Source organism: Schistocerca serialis, chromosome 5 (assembly GCF_023864345.2).
Source record: "Schistocerca serialis cubense isolate TAMUIC-IGC-003099 chromosome 5, iqSchSeri2.2, whole genome shotgun sequence".
Taxonomy (NCBI): domain Eukaryota; kingdom Metazoa; phylum Arthropoda; class Insecta; order Orthoptera; family Acrididae; genus Schistocerca; species Schistocerca serialis.
In genome coordinates this window covers 71789276-71816876 of record NC_064642.1, presented here as the reverse complement: position 1 = coordinate 71816876, position 27601 = coordinate 71789276, and the positions used below count along the sequence as shown (strand labels likewise).

At 37.1% G+C, this 27601-nt stretch overlaps 1 protein-coding gene across 1 annotated transcript; it reads right to left on the bottom strand.

Annotated features, from left to right (window-relative positions):
- Window positions 1-500: 500 nt before the first annotated feature.
- On the bottom strand, window positions 501-18571 carry LOC126481495 (uncharacterized). Its single transcript, XM_050105282.1, has 3 exons — window positions 18410-18571; window positions 13433-13586; window positions 501-636 (listed from the first exon to the last, which is right to left on the bottom strand). Exons 1-3 carry the CDS (start codon window positions 18554-18556, stop codon window positions 566-568), a joined length of 372 nt encoding a protein of 123 aa, XP_049961239.1. The 5' UTR covers window positions 18557-18571; the 3' UTR covers window positions 501-565.
- Between the last annotated feature and the right edge of the window lie 9030 nt (window positions 18572-27601).

The following is a 27601-nucleotide window of genomic DNA, read 5'->3' as shown; positions in this document are numbered from 1 at the left end:
CAAGCAACTTAACCCCAATACTTGCAAGTTGTTCCACATCAATGGGTGCAAACATGTTTGCTGTGCCAGCAGACTTCTAATTGACACCTCCTGTACATAAATACTGAGCAATATTATTGTGTTGTTCTTGGCTTCTGCCACCTGGACACTATACTGACAATATTACTGCACGAGTAACATTGAGCGCTTTGGGGCTATTTCCCATCTGAAGCAGGCCTATAAATTTCCAATACTATTAAAGACAAGTGCATAAAGGAAAAACAATTTTTAATAATATTCCTCAGAAAAACAGATTATGATGGAGGCATTGTCCTCCAACCGCTTCACTTTTTGAATGAATTGTAAACAATGTCAAAAAGTATTATAAATAAAATGCTTGGGGAATGTGTAAAAGCAACAATAATAATTTCTTAATAAAAATTTAAATCAGTTGTTTGGATGGAGTAAGTGCCATCATACAAAAAGAAGTGTTTCCCATATTCAAAACAAATTTGTGTATCTACATAGTGAAACAGAACCTTTATTGTACAGGTAGCATTCTACAACATTAACAAATTCAACTACACTAATGATGATGTTCAGCTAGCTCCTTCCTCTTCATCTCGGCCCACTTTGCTTTGTTTGCTGGTGAATTAGCTGAAAATACAATTTAGTATAAATTAAAAAACCTGAAACTAAATGCTTCTATTTTGCAATATTTTAACACACAACATAGAAATGGGCGGCAAAAGAAACACATGAAAACATGCTTAAAAAGAGTCAACATCCCTTACTTTCCATTCCCCTGTAATGAATGTGTATTGTTGCATTGCAGGTCACCTGATGATTTATGGCAAGACTAATGACAATGGCTGAATGCATGATTAACAGATTTGCAGAATTTAAAAGATCATATGTTCGAACAATGAGTTTCAAAATGTGTTATCAACAGAGGGCCACAGTTAGGCGTATCTGTCAAATACTGTTTGCTGAAAAGTCGAATGATTTCTTCATTTCATATGCTTGGAATTCTGCTTTTAGGGAGATGGGAGAGCACAAGCCATTTGTTTCAAAGAGTAACAGGATTCAAAATAATTAGTAGCAGTGGCCTTGCCTTTACTGTGACTTTAGTTTATTTTTCAGCTAAATAGCGAGGATGTAATGGTATTCTGTTAGATGCCCACTGTACAAATTTGATGCCAAAAGGCTCCAGGCCAAATATATGAATCCACAGAAGTGGACAATAAAGACTTGCACAGTGTGTTTTCAGACTTTCACTTCCACTCTTTTTACAAAGACCTGATGCCAGAACAGAGTAGTAGTAGTAGTAGTAGTAGTAGTAGTAGTAGTAGTTACTGTAAACACCAAATCAGCATGTTTCATGCTAAATGCAGATAAATCAGAAATAAACAATCACATTTGAAATTACAGCATGGTCACACAAATTAGTCAAAACAGCCTGAGAAGAAATATGTCAATGCAGTACACAAGAGATTGCATGTGCTGTTAACCCTTTCAGTGACACACATAAATATATATCTGTCCTGATCCATTGGTATGAATATTTATCACACCATACCTAATGGTACTTTGAAATAAATAATAAATTTAGCAGTCTTATTCATTACTACTTCCAAAGAGTACATGCCGACACGTATTTCATCATTATGTTGGAGCAAATATTTTGTCATTTAAATGGTTAAACTAATAGTATATACGACGATTCATGATGGTAGTAATGGCACCGAAAGCCACATTATAAGGCAGAACATGGATAAAATACAGGACATGTAACATACATTATTAATCCATGCTCTACACCCAATACTTCGCGCTGCCTATTAGAAGAAGGCAAAAATTATGTTGCTTAGCGTAGTAAAGACCATTCACTCCCACAAATTACTGATTATCAGAGTGCTGAACTTCCTCAGTGAAGTTTTTAAAATCCTTTAAAAATGGTTTACTGTGAACTGAATCAGCAATGAAATTGTGAGGGAAGAGCTACTCAACTTCAGGAATCACTGTCACTCTCACAATGCAGCATCAGAATCAAACTATGAGAAGGCCCTTGTTAGTCCCTCAAACAACAGACTCATTCACAAACTAAGTGCCACTGATTTCTCTGATAGGCTTTATGTTTCATTCATGAATATCCAACTATTAACTTTCAATACTGAAATGCACGGAGTATCCTATAGCAACATCATGGAAAACCTCTGATGTCATAATTATCCAAAACATGGTAGGCCGTTATGTTGATGATGATGGCTCATGGTTGGAAACCATGAAACTAACTGCAGACAGCAATCTAGCAAACAAACGACCACATTCACAGCCAATATAATCCCACAAGAAAGACATACACATCTGTGTCAAGAGTGGTATAACCTTATTTTGCAGGGCAACATGTCACCAACTGAGCACATGTTACACTCAAATCTACCTTATCTTCAAATGCAAAGTACTCTAAAGGGCAATGAAGTCCACGCACAAAAACCAACTTTGCACAAGCACTCTATACTCTCAGCAACGTCAAGTACACATGTGCATTTGCTTTAAATGGAGAGCCTTCATCAACACTCATTCCAGTCTCTGGTGCCAATCTCCTGCACTATCTAGCAGATGACAGGCTCTTATGATCCACTGGCGCCCAGGTATGATTCGTTATGTACTTTCCCCTATGGAATTCCACTTATAAAGACTATAGGAACAAAAATTTGAAATGCTATGCCCTACAGGAAAGGAGAAACCAGGCATGAGTTTGACTTGGTGGGAACAAAAAATATGATAAAAAGTCTGATTAGATTAGATTAGATTAGATTTACTTTCATTCCAATTGATCCGTAGTGAGGAGGTCCTCCAGGATGTGGAACATGTCAGAAAAACAACAATACATGACAAATATTTAAACTAAAACAAATAAGCTAATGTACCATTCCACAGGTCCCAAGTGGAATGATCGTCATTTTTTAATGAACACTAAGAGTCATTTTACAAATACTATTGCACTGAATTTAAAATAAAAAAGTTTTATATTTATTTATAAGGTAAGAAACATGTAATACAACTACTGTAATACTTATTTACAATGAACACATTACTGCACTGAAATGGTGCAGAAGTTAGATTATACTTACACACACACACACACACACACACACACAAATTTTCAGTGAACACATTACTGCACTGAAATTGTGCAGAAGTTATGTTGTACTTATATACAAATCAGTTGGTTTTCCTCAGAAATTCATCAATGGAGTAGAAGGAGTTGGCCACCAATAAATCCTTTAGGCTTCTCTTAAACTGAATTTCATTGGTTGTTAAGCTTTTTATGGCTGCTGGCAAGTTATTGAAAATGTGTGTTCCTGAATAATGCACACCTTTTTGTACAAGACTAAGTGACTTTAAATCCTTGTGAAGATTATTCTTATTTCTAGTATTGATTCCATGAATTGAGCTGTTGGTTTGAAAAAGTGATATATTTTTAATGACAAATTTCATTAAGGAATAAATATATTGGGAAGCTGTAGTTAGTATCCCTAGTTCCCTAAACAGGCTTCTGCAGGATGTTCTTGAGTTCACACCACATATAATTCTTACTGCACGTTTTTGTGCCCGGAAAACTTTAGCTTGGCTTGATGAATTACCCCAGAAAATAATCCCATATGACATTATGGAATGAAAGTAAGCATAGTATGCCAGCTTTTTCATTTTTATATCCCCTATGTCTGACAAAATTCGCATTGCAAACAGAGATTTGTTAAGACGCTTCAGCAGTTCTGTGGTGTGCTCCTCCCAGTTGAATTTATTATCAAGCTGTAATCCCAAGAATTTAACACCGTCCACTTCTTCTATCTTCTTGTCATCATATGTTAGACATATACTCTTGGGACACCCCTTACAAGTTCTGAACTGCATGTAGTGTGTTTTTTCAAAGTTTAGTGACAAAGAATTGGCTAGGAACCAGTGATTAATGTCTACAAATATTTTATTGGCTGATCTTTCTAAGACTACACTTGATTTGCTATTTATTGCAATGTTTGTATCATCAGCAAACAAAACAAACTTGGCATCTGGTAATGTTACTGATGAAAGGTCATTGATATACACAAGAAAAAGTAAGGGCCCCAAAATGGAACCTTGTGGGACCCCACATGTAATTAGTTCCCAGTTGGATGATGCCTGATAGCTTGATACATGTCTCTTTCCTAATAACACCCGTTGTTTCCTGCCAGAGATATAAGATTTGAACCATTTTGCAGCATTTCCTGTTACACTATAATATTCTAGTTTACTTAAAAGGATATTGTGATTTACACAGTCAAATGCCTTTGACAGATCACAAAATATACCAGTTGCCTGCAATTTTTTGTCTAATGAATTAAGTACATTTTCACTGTAAGTGTAGATAGCCTTCTCAATATCAGAACCTTTTAGAAATCCAAACTGTGACTTTGACAGTATGTTATTTGAGATAAGATGGTTATAAAGACGACTGTACATTACTTTTTCGAAAATTTTTGAGAATGCTGGCAACAGTGAAATTGGACGGAAATTTGATGCTATTTCTTTATCTCCCTTCTTAAACAGTGGCTTAACTTCAGCATATTTCAGCCATTCGGGAAATATTCCACTGATAAACGACTGGTTACACAGATAGCTTAATATGTTACTTAGCTCAGAATCACATTCTTTAATTAACTTTGTTGATATTTCATCATACCCACTAGATGTTTTTGATTTTAAAGATTTTATGATGGACATTATTTCTGTTGGGGTAGTGAGGGTCAAATTCATATTATGGAAGTTACTTGAAATGTCTGGTCTAAGGTAATCCATAGCAGCATCTACCGAACCTGACAACCCCATCTTTTCAGTAACAGTTATAAAATGTTTGTTAAAAAGTTCTGCAACACTATACACATCTGTCACCAATGCATCATTTACTCTTAATGCTATTTGTTCCTCTTCATGTCTGGTTCTACCGGTCTCCTCCTTCACTATATCCCATATTGTCTTTATTTTGTTATCTGATATGACTATCTTTTCCTTGTAATATATTTGCTTTGACATCCGTATTACAGTCTTTAATATTTTGCAGTATTTCTTATAATGTGCTATAGCATCAACATTGGAAATGTTTCGGATTGACAGATACAGTTTTCTTTTTGTTTTACAAGATACCCCTATTCCTCGAGTAATCCATGGCTTCTTTGTAGACTTTGCTCTAACCTTGGTAAGTTTTGGGGGAAAGCAGTGTTCAAATAAGGTAAGCACTTTATTAGCAAAAATGTTATATTTTTCATTCATGCCATGAGCACTGTAAACATCAGTCCAGTGAATGTCTCTGAGGAGTGTCCTAAAATAATCAATTTTTGGCTTACTGATTACCCTCTTGAGCTCAGATTTAACAGATTTTATATCCTGTTCAGTATTAACATTTAACAGAAGGAACTGCATGTCATGGTCTGAGAGGCCATTGACTATTGGTTTTGTAATATAATTTTGTTCATTTGACTTTTCTATAAAGATATTATCAATGGCTGTTTGTGAGCAAGTGGTTATCCTAGTGGGGAACTTTACTGTGGGAATTAAGTTGAATGATAGTGTTACTAACTCAAATAGGTTCTTATTGGGAGAGTCTTTAAGGAAATCTACATTGAAATCACCAGCAACCACTATTTCTTTGTTTTTGGTTGTTAAATGGGCCACTACAGCTTCAAGGTGGTTTACAAACAGATTAAAGTTACCTGCAGGTGCTCGATATACACTTAATATTATGAAAGATTTTTTGTGAAAATCTAATTCTGTTGCACATGCTTCCATATGCTGTTCTAGGCAAAATTTATGAATGTCTATGTTCTTAAATTTATGACAGTTCCTGATGAATGTGGCAACTCCTCCTTTCTCCATTTCTGATCTACAATAGTGAGATGCTAACCTAAACCCTGTAACACTTAAAAGTTCTATACCAGTGGTCACATGATGTTCAGAGAGGCAGATTATGTCAGCTGGGTTTGAAGACTCTAATTCATCTATGCAGATAGTTAATTCATTAATTTTATTTCTCAGTCCTCGAATATTTTGATGCAATAAAGATAGCTGACATTTCACATTGACTGACTTAAAATTGGATGGAGTTAAAATATCTGCTGACAGTTGAAAATTCTTAACCAATGGCTGTTTATGTTGATGTAATAAGCTGGAATTATGTTTTTTGATTTCTTTCTCAAACTGAAGGTTTGTCTCAGTTCTAACCTCTCTTAAAATTTGTTTTCTTTCTGTCCTCCCTACCCTAAAAAAGGGTCTTTTCTGAATCCTATAACCACTGGTATTTTACCACTCATGACAGTGCCTCCCCCCTTTAACTTTCTTGCTATTTCCCCAGCCAATTTACCCTTCCCCTTCCTGTTGAGGTGAAGGCCATGCCTAGTATAATCCCACCTACTGACAGAATCAACATGAACCACACCAATGTGTGACCCCGCACCCGACATGAGCAGCCGTTCCAGCTCCAAATTAACTCTCTTGACAGAAGAGTTCAAATGAGGTCGGTCATGGCGCCCAAGAACAGATACAAACTCAACACTGGTATGCCTCGATGCTGATGCAATCTTCGCCAGGTCACACTCTATGCTGTACCCAGGATCTCTGTCAATACTGTTACCTGCCCCACCCACTATAACCACGGTGTCTTCCTTAGTGAAATCTTTGCAAAGTGATCCTAAATCCTCTGTCACCTGCTCCAGACCAGCACTAGGTTTAAAAAAATTGGTGACCTGGTATTCTGATCCTAGTTCATCCTGCAAGAGTTGGCCAACACCTCTTCCATGGGAACTACCTAACAACAACACTTTCTTTCTCTTTACTGATTTCCCTACATTCTTACTTTTCAATTTGCTGCTGAAAGTTTGTTGTGCCCTGTCTACACCTGTAACTGCTTGAGGCTCACCAGCTTCTAACTGAAGCAACAGGTCAAATCTATTTTCCACATTCACCATAAAGCTGTCAGACAAAGTTCTAGGCCTGTTCCTCCTGTTGCCACTTCCCACCTCTCTTTACCCTTCTCCCTCCTTAACCTGTCAAGATCTCCCCTGGCCTTGTCTAACTCAGCCTGAAGGGCAGCAATTTTCCCCTCCTGTTCCAGTATCTTCCTATCTCTACTACAAATCCTACAAAACCACTGATGAGTCTCATTTACTTCCCCTATTCCCACGCCACTACAGTCACCCACATGGAAAAAACTACAGTACCCATCACACCAAAGCCCCGACCTAACAATTCTACAGCAAGTCAAGCACTTTTCACTCATGATAAACGTAATAATTTATTAAGAATAAGTCAGTTAAATTACAGATAAACACGAAAATATGGTTACACAAATTTGGCCTATACGCAACTGTGTGTAAACAAAAACAAAAGTGCAAAGTTTCTGAAACAACAAGTTAAACTTTACGCTACTTTCCGGAAATGCTAGTTAAATAATGAAGAGGTACGCTAAGTTAAATTGCTGGAGAGAGCAAGGAACAACTAAACGAAATTCTATAGATTTGCTGCAGCAGAACGTAAACAGAAAATACGACTGTACGGTCTTTTCGCGTTTTCTGCTATATTACGTAATGAGAAATGAAACCTTTAATGGTACACTTAAACGGCACACTAATACACTTATTTACCACGTAATCAGTACTAATCTATGTGTTTTATAATCTAAAATAACTTATCTTTACGAGAACACCAAACCTCGCGCTAGTCGCTTGGCTGCCAACATATATCACTATAAAGAATGTGATAAGTATCTAGTGCAGGAAAAGTGACAGTGGCATAGTACACAAGAATATAAATCCATGTCCTTTTCGATATGTAGTAAAAAGTCACTAGTAACAGTAAGATACACACTAGAAAATTCAGAGTCTGCCAGAAAAATGTACACACACTAAAGAAACAAAAAGTGTTACTTATGTGTTCATTTTACATTTAATAATTGATCACACATGTTGTACAACCTTCAGTTTAGCACATGGTTACTTTAAAAAAGTGTTCAAAATGTTCACTGTTGGCAGCTACACACACAACAGAACGACAAGCTGTTGCCGCAACTACATCAGATAATGTTACAGTGGAGATAGCTGCACATGTCACTGTAATCTCCTGGTGTAGTTCCTCCAGCATGCGTGGCTTACGTTGATAGGCATTAGCTTTCACAGTTCCCAACAAGTAAAAGTCCATAGATATTAGATCTGGCAATCCTGGAGGAAACTCGATGGGCCCTCTTCGCCCAATCCAGTTCCCCGGAAAACTGTCATTCAGGAAAGCTCATACAGCTAGGTGGTTGTGTGGTGGCACCCTATCTTCTTGGTAGAAGACCTGTTCATCCGCTCCATAAAGCGCATGTATACCTGGCAAAAACTGATGTGCGTAACATTTCCAGGTACACATCTCCAGTGACAGTAGCACAAAGAAAAAGGGTCCTAGTAAGCCTCTAGACGATAAGTCACACCATACGTGAACCCCAGTTATTGACCACTTTATCCACATAAACATGCGGATTTTCCGCTGCCTAGTACACACTGTTATGCCGATACACAGTTCCATTAAGTTTAAATTGAGCCTCATCACTCCACACTACCTTCATCACAAATTGTTCATCAGTTACCATTTGCTGATACCATTCACAAAACTGCATTCAGCAATCAGGATCATTGTCATTAATCGCATGCAGTAATTTCTTAACTCAAGTCTAACAACAACATCAATATCTCAATAGAGCCTGGCACTGTATACATTTTTCTGGTGGACTGTAATATGGAAAAAATGATCAACAAGGAAGTCAAGTACCCTTTTATTCTCTTTACATTCTAAGTGATGTATTTTAGTTAGCTTTTACACATTATTGTCCTGAGCAGGGAACTGATCCCTTCCAGTCAGAATATATTCTTTTGTGGAATACCTGGTACAGGCATAAGACCTTTATCAGATTGACTAATGTTGCTCCATGATCTCAATGTCACTTCTCATGATAGTATCTCCAGAATAAAGTAATCTAAATGGAGTACAAATATTTCAAGAAGATTGCTTTCAGAGGAAACTGTGAAAGCACAGACAACATAAAGTCACATCAGTAACATTACCCATTTTGATTCCATTGGTTCTCTAAACGCCTTGAAAATTGATGCAAAGTATTTACCACTGTCGGGTATGACCTGCAATGCCTATAGTTGTAGACTAGTTTCAGCAAACCTTTTTTGAAATCAACAGGGAACAATTTCATTATGTTCTGGAACGATGGAAAGGCATAACTGGCCAGCAGATTTCTGCCTGGAAGTTGTTTTGGATGTGGCAATGATGGTCACAAAAATTTTACCCACTGAATGCAGCATACACAATATTCCATCTGAAAATTTCCCCCACCAATCCACACTGCAGCAGATAAATGAATACCTTTTTATTACATCCATTAGAAATATATTGAAATGTCCTTCGTAGTAGGTGCTTTCACCATTCTTGTGAGATTAAATGGCAACTGGAACATGTGTACACTATTCTCTAGTACAATTTGTCGAATTACAATATATTTTCTTTCACTGACAATTCGATTTTCTCCTGTAGAACTTAAAATAACTCTCAAGAAACCACCTATACTCATACTATGCAAACTTCTGAAGTTTATGGCAGATAGTAATTAAATGCCTGTTTGAAAAGAACTTGTGCAATGAAAAGCAAAAAGAGAAAGCCCATTGCAAAATATTTATGGACATATCAAGTAAGAATTAAGTGATAGTGTGATGCTTAAAATGAAAAGAAAATGGATGTAGTCAAAAAGTTAAGGGGAGACAGTTGCAGAAGTATAAAATAAATAATCACAAATTTGTCTATTTGAAAGTAAATATAATCAAGATTATTATCCCAAATTTTTTTCTTTGAAATTCAGACTACAAATGGTGTAAAAAATTAAAACCATAAGCAGTGTAATGCACCATGCCCACAGGAATAAGTGACGATAGCATGAAAATGGCAGTCCAGCAGACAATTCAAGAAAACTGTGATGCAACTAATATCAAAGATATAGCAGTTTCCTGTGACAGTTCCTGGATGAAGAGGGGGCATAATTCACTGCAACAGTCAGTGTCAAAACTGGAAAAGTAGTAGACTTACAGGTTATATCTTAATACAGCTCTGTATATTCCTTACACAAGAAATATAATGATGCTGGTAAATAAACAGAATGGCAAGGAGCTCACAATGCTCTCTGTAGCAGGAATTATGCGGGTTCCAGTGGTGGGACAGAAGCTGCCGGTGTGAAACTCATTTTCCATCATTCTTCACAAAAGTACGGAGCAAGATACACACAGTATTTAGGAGACTGACACTAGTGCCTTCAAGAATGTAGTTGAAAATAGGCTCTATGGAAAAGACAACACTATTGAAAAACTGGAGTGTTTAGGCCATATACGCAAGAAGACATGTGGACAACTCAGAAGATTTGTTGCATACAATAAAGGCACGCTACACAAGGATGGGAAGCCACTGAAAGGTAAAAACAGACAAACAAAGAAGAGAATGGACAGCCTGCATGTCTATTATGGTGCTGCAATTAGAAATAACCTCGCAAGATTTGGATAATATGAGGACAGCAGAGTGGGCCATTTGGTTTCATTAATAGTCAACAGAACTACACCTCAAAATGACCTATGTTCTAATGAATGGTGCAAATTTCTCAAAATCAATAAAGTGGAAGAATAGCCTTCCTTAAGAGGTTGCAATGGTAATTAAACCAGCTTTTCAAGCACTGGCTTCACCAGAACTGCTAGAAAAATATCTGCACAGCAAAATGCAGAACCCAAAAGAAAGTATAAATGCTCTTATTTGGTAGAGAAAATGTATGTTTTGGTAGCTGAAGCAGTATTTAATGATGGGAATGCAGCCAAACTATATCTTCAGCAAGTTGGGCTTTACACCTGGAGGCTTCACTGAGCAGGTACTGCAGACGATCAATGAGCAACAAATCATGAAGGTGGAGACTTCTGTACAGAAAATAAAAAAAATTCTAGGCAAAGGAGCAGGAGAGCTAAAAGAGCTGCACAGGATGAGGAAGAACTGGAATATGGATATGGACTGTTTTAGCAAAGGTATGATTAATTTTTTTAAAAACATTCACCCAAACTTTTAAACGATTTTTCTGCAGCTTAAGATCTTCTCCTTTCAGGAACACATACATCAAACTATTGGGAAGCATTTTGATGAAATTTGGCACACCTATTCTTTTACTTGGAAGCAATATTTAAGTGGAACAAAATTTTAATCTGGACATTATAATCAGTTTTATGGTTGATTATACACGGAAAACTCGTCCGTAAAAAATGTTCAAATCCAAAATGTCACAGAAAATAATAGAAACAATTTACCACAAAGTAACTGCACTTTATTCCACATTTATTAGAGTAGATTACTTTACCACAGAAAAAATTGCCAAATTTGCCTGGAAATAACAAAAGTGTACCTTAAAATAATAATGTAACAAAAAATTCAAAATTATCTCACACCAGTACATTTTTTAAAAATTATTTAAGGCTTATTGGATCCAGTTCAGTGAGTTTGAACAAAAACTGACATATGGATTTACAAAGATATCAGTGGAAGACTGCCACTGTCTCCCCTTAAATGTAAGCATATTTTTACAGCATCATGTTGAAAAATGGCTTACTCATGGTGTAAGTTTATTCACGATTATCTTCACATCTCTTTACCCCCTGTTACAGTACCAAATTAATCCATGTCATTCTGGTCACATCTTGCAAAATCCATAATATCACGAATGTCCACTTGGTGCTGTACCGTACTGTTGTAACCGTTTTACACCAAATTAATTTTGGGCTAGTAATATACAAGAAAATACCTTTCCTACATGTCAAAGCACACAGTGATTTTGAGAATATAGATGTGATTGCGACTGGTGGATAACATTCATCAAAACGAAGGAAGATAAAACAGATAGGGCAGCTGCCAAAACGAAAAATTAATAGGACAAACTGAGTAGCCTGACATGTGAACAACTTTAAATGCTGTTTTGTATGGAGATTCTCAACAAACTACTGAAAATTAAAATGAACATTGAGGATGCAAATTAAATTTTATAAAACACTCCCTCCATCATACTGCACTTTGAGATTTATGAAAATTGAAACTGACAACGTATGTACACCTGTAGTCGCTTTTGAGTGAAGCTGTGTAAATAATTTTCTTGTAAAATAAAAATTAAGTAAGGAAATCTATATAATCACAAGAATCTTCATCAAATATCTTGCAGTTCCAGGAATAATCAATGAAATACTCTGTTTCGTTTTGAAATACGAGAAATAGCTCAATCTGATATACAAATCACCAGTTCTCAGGTAACAACATATCACCGCCATCCTCATCTCTACAGAAATTTCAATACGCAGAATAGTACCTTGTCGAGAGCTAAAGATTCTGTTTCTGAAGGAGAAACTCACAATCCTGCTGTAACATTTTCATGAACTTTGCAAACAAATAAAGCAGAGCAAAAGCTCATTCTCAGGAGGCACAACAAACAAGTATCATTTATACAGATTAGAAAGGAAGTAGATTTCAACACAAATGGCTCCCTGCATTTTCTGAACACAATCCTGCTTCCCTACAGCATTGTCTTGAAATTCTAACAGAAGTATTCACTCTGAGCAGCAGTTCTCATATATGCCCATTACTCAAATGTGTGAACATTTGTTCATGATTAGAATATTAATTTCTGTTAATTTCAGGAAACTCACTGAATAACCACTCTGTGCAGACAAAGTATTTTGTGGTAATAAAACCAATGCAGCTGCAAAAGGCGGCTAATTAATAAACCATTAGGAAAAACCTAAGTAATGCCAATTTCAAATTTTAACACATTAGAGTTTGTCTCACAGAAAGTCTGCAATCACACAGTAAATTTAAGAAACAATTCAAACCTCAAATTTCCAGGCATATTATGATAGATCAAACACCAAAACTCTCTGCTAAGATGATTTTAAATTAAACTATTACTGCACAAAAGTTACTTGGTTATTAATTGCACATAACAAATAAAGTAGCTAAGTTTTAATGAAGTTATGCTAGCAGTTTGCAACTGGTGATAGCCATAAGTAGAAATACACCAATACAAGCACACCTCTTCATGCTCCAAGTATTGAAATTACCACAGACAACATAACACGCAATGGGTGACATCGATCTTCCTACAATGAGTATTTTATGTTTTCAGATATTATTAGGAGAGGTTAGGAAATGCAGTATGACAAGAGACACAGCAGAAGATTAATTCTACTTGGGTATAAGCCTACCATGGTCTCAGACTGAAGTATTCTTGCAAACTGCGTACTACTTAAGACAAAATGGATGGATGCATGCATGCCCTCTTAAATAGAACAACAAATGTGTTCATACATACCTAATCTGCTGATAGCAATGAATACTGGCGAACATGCAACAAGACTTATGAAGTAGTATCTCCAGACCCACTGATTCTTAAGATAGAACCGCAATGGAAATTGTGCTATCTTCGCAGAAAATGTGTAAGGGAATTTCATTCGTCGGTCTGACATCTGAAGAAAGACGAAAACAAATTTAGTAGTGTAAAATCAGTTCTCCATTAATATGAGGACACATCTCATATAAATATCTTGCCATGTTACAAACTAATAACAATCAACATTGAACTCTTGATGAAACTACAAAACAAATGACTTATTCATAGCTGAAAATTTGTTGTGTGGGGGTAAAAAAAGTAAAATGAAACTAGGAAAAGCACTTAGATTATTTACCTATGTTCTACAAAGAATTGGAGGAAACAGTGGTATACATTCACTCTACAGTGGGGAGAGGAAGAAACATTGTGTGGTATAAACTAAGGAACAAGCAACCAGAAATTACTAGTTCCAACTACCTTTCCTAAGATAAAACTCAACTGAGGAATGAAATTTATTCATTTTTCATTTTTTTAGAACAATTATCTACAACATGTACTCCAAATACACTACAAAGTTACACTAACACATGGCAGGCATTCCCTGTGAATGTCAGTCTGCAACATTGTTCACTGTTTTCGTTACAGTAAATAGATGTATGTACTTAAATTAAACATAAACAAAAGCAGAAGTTTCTAACAAACACCTTTGCTTCCAATGATTTCTGTTATAATGCTGGTTGATTCAGCAAATGTCAGATCTCAAATCCTGAGTCAACTGAAGTTTGCAGAACTACCCAGCTGTTTGACAACTTAGGTATGCTGAGCTATGTGGGGTCATGTGGGTACAGCATATATGGAATCCATCATGTTTGGAGAAGGTGTTTTGTCAGCTGTGGTGGTGCCCTTTCGAGATTTATGTGGTCGTCATTACTGTGACATTAGACTTAGTGCTGTAGTAACTCTTGAGTTTTGGAAGAAGTTTCTTTTTTGGCTTTGTCAGGTTGTTATTTTAATGTCCTTAGTTACTTGCTACTCATTTGATTTCAATTTTGGAACTGTTAACTTGCCATGTTGTTACTAGTAGGAATTTTAATTTTTTTTGTTTGTCATCTCTTACTAATGATGTATTTTATGGCGCAATGTAAGTGCTGTACGTTGTTTGACACCATGTGCAACAACGTGGCCACTACAATTAAATTTCTGCAGTTATATGGTCTCATGGCATTGTGTGAAGCGTTAACAGCGTGGCAAATTAATGAAATTGACAAAAGTTGCTGTGCCTCGAACCAGAGACAATTAGTTATATGAGGCAGAGTATATATATGGGGCAGAATTAGTGTTGCAATAGTGCATTTTATTTGGATTGTTTTATTTCTTATTTATCCAAAATTATGAACAATGTTATATTTTTGTCTATTACACTTTTATTGGATACTGTCTTGGGAGCAGGCAGTTCTTTTTAGTGGTGTGGTATTGTGTGGCTTCACTTTAACTGTATAAACGTGATGTGCTGGATAACAGGTTTGTCGAATTGTGAGTGATTTTGTAATATTTGTGGTGCTCCGTTTGGCAGTTGTGTACGTCCATCATACGTGGACTTCCTTTTAGCTATATGGGTCATGTGAAATTCCTGATACTAGTTTTTTTAATGTTGTTTTATTAAGAATTTGTTGATTGTTGACTGTTCTGTTAGTCTGATTTTTGCATTAATATTGATATGTCTTCATTATTAGGATTGTTGCATATTTAGTTCTTCGCTGCCCAAGCCATGTTTCGAAATCCAATAACAGGTACCCACAGCAGATCAAAGGAAATACCATACAACAAATAGCATTGCAAACAATGCAAATACACTACAAGAAATGTTTGTCAGGGGTGTGGACAGGGACAAGAAAAGTTGAAATCCTGTTGCAAAACACCACAGGAAACATGTTTCTAGTTGCATTGTGTACACACAGTTTATATTCATGTTATATTTGCAACCAAATATTTTTTGTATTATTTGTATTTTTTCAGGTGTCTGCTGAGTGACGTCATGGTTATCATATTGTATAAGACTGAAATACAGGCATCTATCATCTTGGTGATGGAGGCTACCACAAATTTCAGTTTTGCCCACATCCTTATGTTCAGTGGTGAGTCCCAAATGATTGCCAAGATTTCTTCTGGCACTTGATGCGATACCTCTGGAAATGAAATACATGTATTAAAAGCACAGAGATGCACATGGGTCAGATTTCCAACTAGTAACTTTAACCACATAGTGGAGATGTTGAGCCGAATGGCACGGCAAAAAGTCTGCTAACAAGTAAGCTTTCAACCAAGAACACCTCCATTATATGGTGAGTAGCCATCTAACCTTTTCATAATATTATCATATAATTCCATCCCGGATTTTCCATTGTTTAATCACCTGATCCTCATTACTGGCTTTATGACATCTGACTCCAGACAGCTGCAAGGGAGTTCCAGCAGCAAAGACAATATTCTGACTCAATATTGGTTTCAACAACTCGATTCAAAAATATCACACAATTTATATCAATGTAGGGAGCAAAGGATGACGATTAAATGTAACTGAGTTTTTGAGCAGATGGTGGGAAAGCAAACTAGATTCCAACTGGTGCTAAACTTCCAAGACACTGTCCTTCCTCGAGGAATCCCATTTATGTGCCTGTTGACTATTAAACACACCTATGTAGTCTGAGGTTATTTTCAGTCCTGCTATTCCCTTATTCCTACCAGAACTTCCAGCATCATAATTTATTTTTCAATAATCTTTTGCAATATGCAAACACATACGAACAAGCATTTTTTTATCTCCAATATGTCAAGATTGTTGCAACTACACATTTCACCACATATTTGGCTTACAAAAATATTTTTTTATCTTCCCTACTATTGGTGAACTTCCTGGATTATGGAGTACAAACCTCCTTGCTAAATTACTCGAGCACCATCCTCAACCAGCCATTATTCTTTACATCACACCGTGATCTCCTCATTAGCTCTTTAAAAACTGTTCAAGTAGTTTCTTACACAATTTTGGAAATTACTAGTCCTTTGAGATAGCCACGAGCCACCCTGCTTTGACTCACTTTTCTTGGTGGCACCATAAATTTGGGTCACATAGACATCTCCATACTTATCATCGGAGGATCCATGCAGTTACTGAACCACAGAAATGAAATGGGAGAGGGGGGTAGACAATTAGATATTTAGCACAATTTTAGAATTAATACTGACGAGTGTGGAATAAGACAGAACAGCTTTTTCAGGTATGAAAGTACCTTTAAGAAATTTGTCTGCTCCTAAAGTTTCCAATTTAAAGACGGTTGTGTGTGTCAATAACCACAACATCTCAATTACCTACTCACTTCTAGGATACATTTGTCTGTAGATTGTATGTGTTTGAGATTTCTGTACAACACTTCACTAAAAATGTCATCCATTTATTACACCATCCATTGACACCACAAATTAGCATATTAAAGTGTCCATGAATTAAATTCCCCACATTCTTCAGTTGAATAATAATATCACGACAATCTCACAACGTAGATATCCTCCCTACAATTTCTATAATATTTGTTTCAAATCATGCTCACTCTCTGGACAGCTACTACTTACCAGTTTTATTTAGTAAATCTGTGTGATGCAAATGACTATAGGCCTACTACAATTTAAATAATGTTGTAACTAACAGATTGCAGTGGTCGGTAGATAGTATTGTCGAAATACAGTTAGCCACACCACAAAGGGCTCTACCAATACCTACAAAACAGGCCTCTTCACCCTTGCCTCACTGAAATGTCAATCATCAAGTTATTTTAACCAGAGTACAGTGTCTTAACATAGTGCAATAAGCAAGCACCTTCTGTTTTACAATGTGAATGAAAGTAAAGTTGGGGTTCAATGCCTCAAAATCGGGGGAAATGTAGCATATAACTCAACTGTACAAAAATTCCAGACAAACAAATCAGTCAGGGAAACTGGAAAAATTAAACTTGAATGGCACTAGATTTTAATTAAACTACTACCAAACAAGTCCAGTATCTTTCTCACATTATGTTTTGCCTTAAGAATTCCATTTCTACAACTGCTCTGCCTGTTGTCCATTCTTCCTATTCATTTGAGCCTTACAAGCTGCTGTTTTAGGCTAGTGTAAGGGTACTGGACCCCACCAAAATCTTTGATTTTTAGTGCAGACCAAGGTCTAGTTTGGGTCAAAAGGAGCCAAATGTCACATTTACTACACATATATGCAGAGTATGATTTCTTCCCTACTTTATAAATCACCTTAACTGTGGAAATGGTGAGCAGTCAGAAAATTACACTACTAGCCGAGATACAAAAGTAAGAGAACGGTTGACTACCCCTGGCGTAAAGCACGTTACGATAGTTCCTCTTCAGACATAAACCCATTGCCCTAATATTATTAGCAATAGTGTGTGTGGGGCTCTTTCACGCTACATATGCAATAAATACTTTACTAGTCCATATAAGACAATGTATAAATAAGAAATTTAAGCAGTTGCAAAAAAATCTTTTACATTTCTTTTTTTTTTTTTTTTTTGCATATGAAACGTTATTGAGATTTATTCTAACGTTAGGCCATCCTACCGCATACAAGTTATCTTTACTACGGGGAGTAAGAATAATATTACAGTCTCATATTGGATGCGATGGCTATTAATACTCCTTGCGATACGGTAAGATTATAAACTTCACAATATTCCTAAGTCTCAATGACGATCATGCGGTTTGCGAATGAAATTATTGACCACATATAGTCCCACATCACCAATCGGAAAAAAATCCCGTAATTCAAATGCCGAGCAATTTGTGTATTCCTCCATACACAATGTCTAATTATAAGTACTAAACAACACTTTATAATACAACACGATAAGTAGTTATCGAAAATGAACTTGAGAAAATTACCGAACATATACACACCTTTAACTTCGACTTTCTTCTCCCACTGGACCGCCACCAATTGCTAAAAAAAGGACAACGATAACTTTTAACACGCAAGGCAGTGATCCATGGCCTTCGGTCGCGCTTCCAGTAGTAAGCTCTCTGGTTTCCAGCTGTCGCGAGCATTCATCGAATTGTGTTAAGAACAGACTATCAATGGTAGCGGAGGCGAAAGAAACAACACATATAAAATTAGCATCCCGTACTTCAGTTGATCTATATAATTCAACTGAACAACAGGATACTAATGCCAACGACAACGAAGAAATCGATGTACGTTAAATTTTTATCCCGTACTGGAGTTAATCTACAGGGTGTCCCAGCTATCTTCTCCACCCAAAATATCTCTGGAACAATAACAGCTATTGGAAAACGACTTTCACCGGTATCAATGTAGTGCTGGGGCCCATGAATGTACATATTTGGAAACATTCTAAAACGAAGGCATATGTGTTTTTTAACACGAACTTATGTTTTTTAAATGGACCTCCTATATTTTTTCTTCAGCAATGCATAGCATGACAAAGCACATACACAATGGCGTTGATTGCATCGCAATATTCCCATTACATCCCGAGATATTAAGACGCGAAGTTGACGCTTGAAACACCCGATATGCGCTGCTAGCGCACGTCCTGAGGCTCAGGCGTGAACCCCATGCTGCCCGTAATCGCGATGTGATTGACATGCGTAATCACACTTCCACACTTATCAAGAGGTCCGAAACGAATAATACAGTCTGCTGCCATCCTGCATTAACGTCGTACATTCCAGCAGGTATTTATCCCATAGGCTAGGGGTGATGCGGTTCTGTAACATACCTGTGTACTGCAACGTTAGTCACAAAGTTAACTTCGCTTATCGTTAATCCGTTACTAAAAAGGTAATGCCGTTCAACGTTAGAACTTTACTTTACTGTAGATCTAGCGCAAGTGACAGTTAATCATTCACTCGTAATAGTAAAATTCATGTTGATGGTTTTAGTGAAACGAGCAATTGGACTAAAAGTTTTACCGTTGTTTAGGTAAAAAGTTTTGATTTGGGATTACGGGCAGCATGGGGTTCACGCCTGAGCCTCAGGACGTGCGCTAGCAGCGCATGTCGGGTGTTTCAAGCGTCAACTTCGCGTCTCAATATCTCGGGATGTAATGGGAATATTGCGATGCAATCAACGCCATTGTGTATGTGCTTTGTCATGCTATGGATTGCTGAAGAAAAAATATAGGAGGTCCATTTAAAAAAACATAAGTTTGTGTTAAAAACACATATGCTTTCGTTTTAGAATGCTTCCAAATATGTACATTCATGATCCCCAGCCCTACATTGATACCGGTGAAAGTCGTTTTCCAATAGCTGTTATTGTTCCAGAGATATTTTGGGTGGAATAGATAGCTGGGACACCCTGTATACAGCTCGACTGAAGTTTAAGATACAAAAATGGCTCTGAGCACTATGGGACTTAACTACTGTGATCATCAGTCCCTTAGAACTTAGAACTACTTAAACCTAACTAACCTAAGGACATCACACACATCCATGCCCGAGGCAGGATTCGAACCTGCGACCGTAGCGGTCACGCGGTTCCAGACTGTAGCGCCTATAACCGCACGGACACTCCGGCCAGCGTTTGAGATACAAGTCATACATATGTGACGTGAGGTATTCTATGCTACCGCTACTTGTATCCCTTTTTTTCCTCCTTTATTTTCCACAGAAGTACTTGGACACAAACAAGCGACATCCTTAGCATTAAGGTCGAAATATTACTCGCCTTGATATATTTCTACCATATTTTTTCTCTCCTGTTTTCCTTTGTTTCTGAACACTTCACTCAGCTGTGTAATAAATGATCTCTGGGAAATTCTGATGTCATTGGTCAAAGCCGACGGGTTGTATCCCGTTCTTCAGTAGACCCTGCCAGAATACACTGTTGTGCCATTCACTGCTACCACGCCAGAACCTGCGCAGGCCATTGTTACAAGAAGTGGATGTCAAGTGCAGTACCAATACCCCAAAATTCCCAGGGCGCAGGGCTTGAAAGTGGGGTGAAGGGGCTCGAGTGGCGACATGAGTATTTCACTGTAAAGTGGGACCCAAGGAAGTGAAAGTACTGTCAACGAAATTTTAATTTTGTGAACAGTTTGTTTATTCCTTGGTTTGGTTATTTAATGTTGTTTCTAGTGGGTGTCAAATAAAGTACCATACTAGATTATCTAGTGCCTATTTTATTCGACATTTATCGTAATTGGAAGAATGGACGCCCTTAAGGCTCTTCCTCAATACTAGCGGCCACTACTGGATTTTGTCCTCACTTTGCGATTTACATTTTCTTCTTGGTGGTTTCTCGTCGTGTAGGGAGAAACCCCACTCAAAATTGGCACAGTGTGGCGTATGGCCTGATTAGAGAAACGATGATGAGGACCTACTTATCTGTGAAACCAATTCTGTGCACCCGCAACTAAGATCCACTTTTGTAAAATCTTTTAATCATTTCTAAACGTTCAGGAAGGTGAGTCGCTGGACGGTGAAATTGCAAATTGCACTAGATATTTTCACACCAGGAAGCACACAAAAAATTATAATTGTAAAAAGTATCATCCTTAACGATGACCCTTGATAAATTAACCATTTGTATAATTACATATGTATTGACGATGCCTTATATAACAAACAGGTGTTTGCATGCAAGTAATTTCCAAGAATGATTGCCTATTGAACGCGTGGGCTCCTAACGATATAATTCGAACGTGCGACTCGATGTTGACCATAGGATTCTGGAGGCGCGAATTATGGTAAACTTGGAGTACATTGCCAGGGGGACATATATTATCGTTTCCGGTGTGAATAGCAATAAGCGAAAGCGTTGCAGTTTCGAGTGCCAAGAGCCTCACATGACGAAATCTAATTCCTCGTTTATATAGCGTGGAAAAATATATCTCTTCCGATATCTATATTTCTACAACTTGGAAAAATTGACCCTACTGATACTCTCCTGCTATTTCTGCCTGACATAGTGTTGGGGATATGTGAACAAACATTTTCCAGCGTGCATAGTGGCGCAAAAGATATGATGTGCAGAGTGCATTAGACTCTGTGGAATATACATGTTCCGTGTTGTTGATGGGGTGCCGGCCGAAGTGGCCATGCGGTTCTAGGCGCTTCAGTCTGGAACCGTGAGACCGCTACGGTCGCAGGTTCGAATCCTGCTTCGGCCATGGATGTGTGCGATGTCCTTAGGTTAGTTAGGTTTAACTAGTTCTAAGTTGTAGGGGACTAATGACCTCAAAAGCTGAGTCCCATAGTGCTCCGAGCCATTTGAACCATTTTTCGATGGGGCAACAAATATAATTTGGTAGTCAAATGTATTAATATGTGTTGTGCGAATAAAGCATAAGTTTATTTTGTCTCTTAAATAGTTGTTACCTGTCATTTAGCTGCGTTAATCTGCATAAACTACAAAAGGTTATGGGACCAGGTACTGGATTAAAGCGAAATAATAAGCTTTAAGGCGACGTGTATTTGAGCAAAAGGTGCGTGGAAGTTCTTATAAAGTTGGATTGTGTACGTCATACGAAGAAGAAAGTAACTGTAAAATGAGTACAACACAGATACCGCAAATAGAGCGGCTTGTAGGGTGAAAATTTGCCGTTGAGGCGTATTTGCACTTGGATGACTTATGGGACGTCGTAAACGGTAAATTGGCACCTACGGAGTCAAGTTTTGCTACTAAGGATCGGAAGGCAAAATCAAAACTAATCCTTTTGATTGATCCAGTGAATTATGTTCACATAGAAAAGGCTACATCAGCAAAGCAGGTATGGGACAAACTGAAAAACGCATTTGAAGATGGTGGTTTAACCAGAAAAGTAGGATTACTTCGCGAACTTATAACCACAAGATTGAATAAGTGTAAAACCGTGGATGAATATGTGAATAAAATAATTTCAATCTCCAATCGTCTGAGGAATATTGGTTATGAAATTGCGGATGAATGGATTGGAACTTTATTACTAGCTGGACTAACAGAGAAATATTCGCCAATGATCATGGGTTTAAAAGTTCGGGAATATCCATTACAGCAGATAGTGTTAAAGTAAAGATTCTACAGGATGTGAAGAATGAACCATATTCTAATGCTTCAGAAAAAGAAACAGCGTCGGCTTTGTACTCTAAGTACAAGAAGAAGAAACCAATAAGATGTTTCAGATGCCAGAAAATTGGACATGTTGCTTCAACGTGTAATGACAAGTTAAATATAAAAGAAAAGAAGCATGTTAATTCTAGTGATCCTGAGAGAAAGAATACCGATAAAGGTAAGGAATTTTCTGTTTTTTACTCTTTTTAATGAAGCGAGTGACGATCATGCAGAATGGTTTCTAGATTCAGGAGTATCTGTGCACATTACCAAAGCTCCATCAGGTTTGTATGATGCTCAGTCAAGGACTGACATTGGAATTTCTACAGTTGACGGACCTAACTCGCAGGAATTTGCTTGTGAATAAGGAAAGGAAACTGTTACTGTTTATGATGTACATGATGTAAAGAATATTGCAACTAATTCATTGTTAGTAAGCGAAATAGTAGAGGGAGTCAAAGTGATAGACTCTTGTGGTGGTATTGTAGCTACTGTAAGTAATGAAAGAGTTATCTACAAAGTGAATACAGTTCAAAATACTGCTGAAACAGGAAATAACTCTGTTTATGCTGCAAAAGGTTTCTTGTGGCATAGGAGACATTTTAATAGGAAAAGTATGACTTTACAGAAGAATATGGCAACTGGGATGGAAAATTATGGAATTTATAATGTCCAATGTGAGATGTGTTTGCAAAGGATGAAACACGTATGTAACATAGCAGCGATGGTGAGGCACGTTAATATCTTTGACCAGAGAGCCTATAATCGTGGTTAGTATGCGCTTGACCGTGCGAGTGTTACGAGCAGTCTGTTAGTAGTAGTCGTGCAGTGCAGTACGCTAGTAGTCGTCATGCAGAGTCGTCGGTCAGTAGTAGCAGCCCAGTGCGGTTGTGTGATGTAGTCTGTCGGCAACACTGGTCAAGATGCTGAATGAGGTATACTGTTACTTAAGATAATCATCGGATAATGTAAAGTTTATTTATTGTAATTAATTTTCAACAAGTGCCCCCAATAATAATTTTGATTTCAAAAGCAATTTTACATAAAAATTTTATTTAATTGAAGTAACTATTTCGTTCCACTTCCCTTAAAGAAAAGTTTCACTTTTCAGTTAAATTACAAAAAAAAAGAATATTATTATTTGCAATGCAGTTCCTCCAAGCCGTGCGCAAGAATAAGAGCAGAAATTTGACTAGCAGTTACAATGAGGTAAGAATTTAATTCTGATTTTTGCACAGGGCCAAAGACCGATATTTCGGTTTAATTGAGTTATCATTATCACTGAGATTTTCTTATCACTGAATGGACTTTAATTTTTTGTGAAGAACGTATATTTGAGTCAGATTGCATTTTCATTTTTATTGTCATTTAAATTTTGCTAGGGAGGTTACGCTTGGCTCCCATTCATTTATTATTTCTGTCTTTAAAATTTCAGTGGAGAGGTTACACTTAGCGCAATGTCCATTAGCATTCGTAAATAATATTGTCCATTCTTATAAAATTTTGTGGGGAGGTTACACTTGGCGACACCCAGTCCAGGATCGTATTTCGTTGAGAGTCTTTTGAGCGACAGTCAGATATCTGCTCTTATTTGCTTAAATATAATTAGGATTTAGCGCAACGCTTTTATTAACTTGTGACTTTCTTTCTACAGGTCAACGGCAATTCGTTGCTCTGTTGTATTTGTGTTGCTTTTGCATTGTGCTTATTTGTTTTGTGAAAAATTTTTGACTATTGTAAAAATGCCGCGAAAGACTGTGAATAGTGTATCGCGAGGTATTATGAACGGAATTATTGACTTAAACAACGTGACCAATAGTAATTGTGACACGCAGTGTAATGATGACAATCCTGCGTTCACTGACAATCAGTGCGTTCCAACAATTAGTAATGATGTAGACCTTAATGATGAACAAACGAACTCGATTGTGTCTTGTGTTGATTTGACGACAATTGATGACGCGGGGCACACTATTGTAATGAGCGCTGCCCTGCTTAACACAACCGATTTACTAAATTCACTTGACGAGCAGACAAATTTGTCTAATGAAAATGAACAGATCACACAAAGTAGGACAGATTTATTTAATTCCGAAACAATGACTGATAGTATACATTTGACTGACAAACCTTTTTGTAAATTTCAAAATGAGCAAATGGTTACAGAAAGTGAAACAATTCCAGATCCACTATTGAACAGCACAGAGAATAGAAATGCTGACCTTGAGTCGAATCCAATTATGGCTTTGTTGCGACAAATGAGTAAACAACTTAATGAAAATAGTGTAGATAACAAACAATTTAAAGAGAATTTCAAACAACAGAATGAAAATTTCAAACAACTTAGGGAAGATAACAAACACTTAAATGAGAAACTTGACAATAATGACGAAAATCTCAAACAACTTAGTGAACAGATCAGACAACAGAATGAAAAATTAGACGACAATTCCAGACAGCTTAGTGAACAAATTAGAGCCGTTGCCGCGCAGTGCCATGACACTAAGGAACAGTTGCGCGTGGAAATTGAGGCTTGTTCACAAAAAAATAGCGAAGAAATTAAGTCTGTTGCGCAAGAATTAAGGGAAATGCAGACAGCCGCAATAGAAACACTCAGAGACGAAATTAGCGGAGTCGCTAAACAATGCTCTGAAAAAGCTACACAATTACGGGATGAGTTTAAAGCAATGACGGTAGAACTTTCGCGCACAATGGACGCAAAGATAGACGCGAAATTCGAACAACAGAACACTCAGATGAACGAGCGCTTTAATCAGCACATACAAAACAGTGATACGCGTTTCCGCAAATTTATTCAAGATCAAAACAAAGTAAAACGACAAGTCATGGAAACAATCACTGCACAAAGACAAGAGGACAAACGTAAAATGTTCGCGAAAGCAAAGACGTATGTAGACAATAATATTACTACAGTGTCCGACAAAATTAATACCATAGAACAATTGAACGCCGAATTACGGGATGAAATTTCTGATCTTAAATCAAAAACAGATACACACACAGTAAATATTCAAACAATGACAGACAGATTCGAACAATTAGATCTAACACAGGATTGCGATGTCATCAAAGCTGATGTTAAAAAACTGAGCGAAACTACGCGTAAGTTGCAAAAACAGATTAATGCGTCCGATTCTATAACCGATGATCAGGCAAAAATACTGACTGAAAAATATGATGAATTAGCCAGTCGTATTGATGCTATTGAAAGTAGTAATGATAATAAATCAGACGATACTGCAGCGATTTCATTTAACCAAACACCTGAATTTCAAAATTTACAGCAGACAATTAATGAGATCGATTCATCTAACAACACGTTACGTAGGAAGTTGTCAAATTTACAACAAGAAGTAACAGAAATGAAAAACACTTCAGTTAATAACATACCACAACAGACGCCACTTTATGAACATTTGTCAGACTCACGCAGCGTGCATAATGTGAACAATTTACAGAGACTACGCGAATTAAAATCCGAAAAGCCACGCGACTTCAAATATGAAAAGCTACGCAACTTGAAGTACGAAATGACACAGACGAACAGATTCACACACAAACCTGAACGTGTTCTCAAACTGAGTGACGAGAACGTAGATTGCGAGCAATTTTTATCCGCAAGAAAATGTAATGAATTTAATAATGACAGAACACAGATACACGCTTTGAGCTGTATACGTCAATTTGTTTTTATGCTTTCACCGCTATTACCTGTAATGCAGAAACTAGCTTTGAACCAGATGCGACAATTTGCTATTGCATTTTCATCAGCATTGCCTGTAATGAAGAAACAACAATTAGCATGCAGACAGCAATTTATTTCTGAATTTGTACCGCCATTGCCTATAACACAAAAGCGGAACGTATTTGCAGTGCGTAATAGACCTCAGGGGATTCATTACGCTTTAATGAATATGTGCCGTAGCGAGCATAGGGCCCCGAGCTGTAGTAGTGCTGTTTCATCTTTAGTTTTCTGCACTGCTGCCTTCTCTTCTACTATCCTTTACATCTATCAAAACTGCTCTTTAACTATTGCTCTATCTAGGATTAAGAAACGTTGTAAAGAAAACCCGATGTGACAAATTTTTACCGAATGTGACAATTTTCAGTAGGCACTCCAGAACCAGCGTAATTTTAATAACGGAAAAAAATCGTAATCATCAGTATGTGTAAAACTAACAGCAAACGCATTTTTTTGTAACAATAGACGTCTTTCACCGCAATAGCATGAAAGTCAGCCGCTTAGCATACCTAACCAACAATGCAGTCTACAAGGTCAACCAAACTTTAATGTTTCGCCGCGTGCACGTAAAGTCTCAGCTACAACAAATAGTAACGCACGGCAGCAAAGAAATAACTACGTACAGACAACACACTATTTCAACTCGTATCGCAATGCGCCGTATAGAAATTACTATCATGACAGACGTAAAAATAACGAGCACAATTTTCAGCGTACATTTTAATAACAGTCGATCTTATGAGCAGCAACAACATCAGCAACAACAAATAATCATGAATGAAACAGACAATAGGTGTCATCCATAGCGTAACACGTCAGTAAGAAATAACAGAACAGTTCATATAGTGGATATGCCACAACATTCTCCCGTAAATAATAATACATTCGATAGTTTTTAACCAGATACAGCACAGATTGCATATTACAGTAACGCAAACATTACTTTTGACACGCAGAATTTTGCTCACGAGAATGTTATTTGAAACATGCTTTGTTGAATGCACCACTTTTATCGCACCCAGATCTTACTAGAAATTATCTTACCAGAAATTTTTCTATTGCCACTGACAGTTCTAACACCGCTTTAGGCGTACACATTTTCCAGGAAATTGAAGAAGATGGTTCTACAGTAATTAAAAACATCGCGTTTGCAAGTCGCATTTTGTCACCTGCTGAACGAAATTACTCCGTTACAGAACTTGAAACATTATGTGTTGTATGGGCTTTTACGAGATTTCGGCACTTTCTTTATGGCAGACATACCACCGTTTAC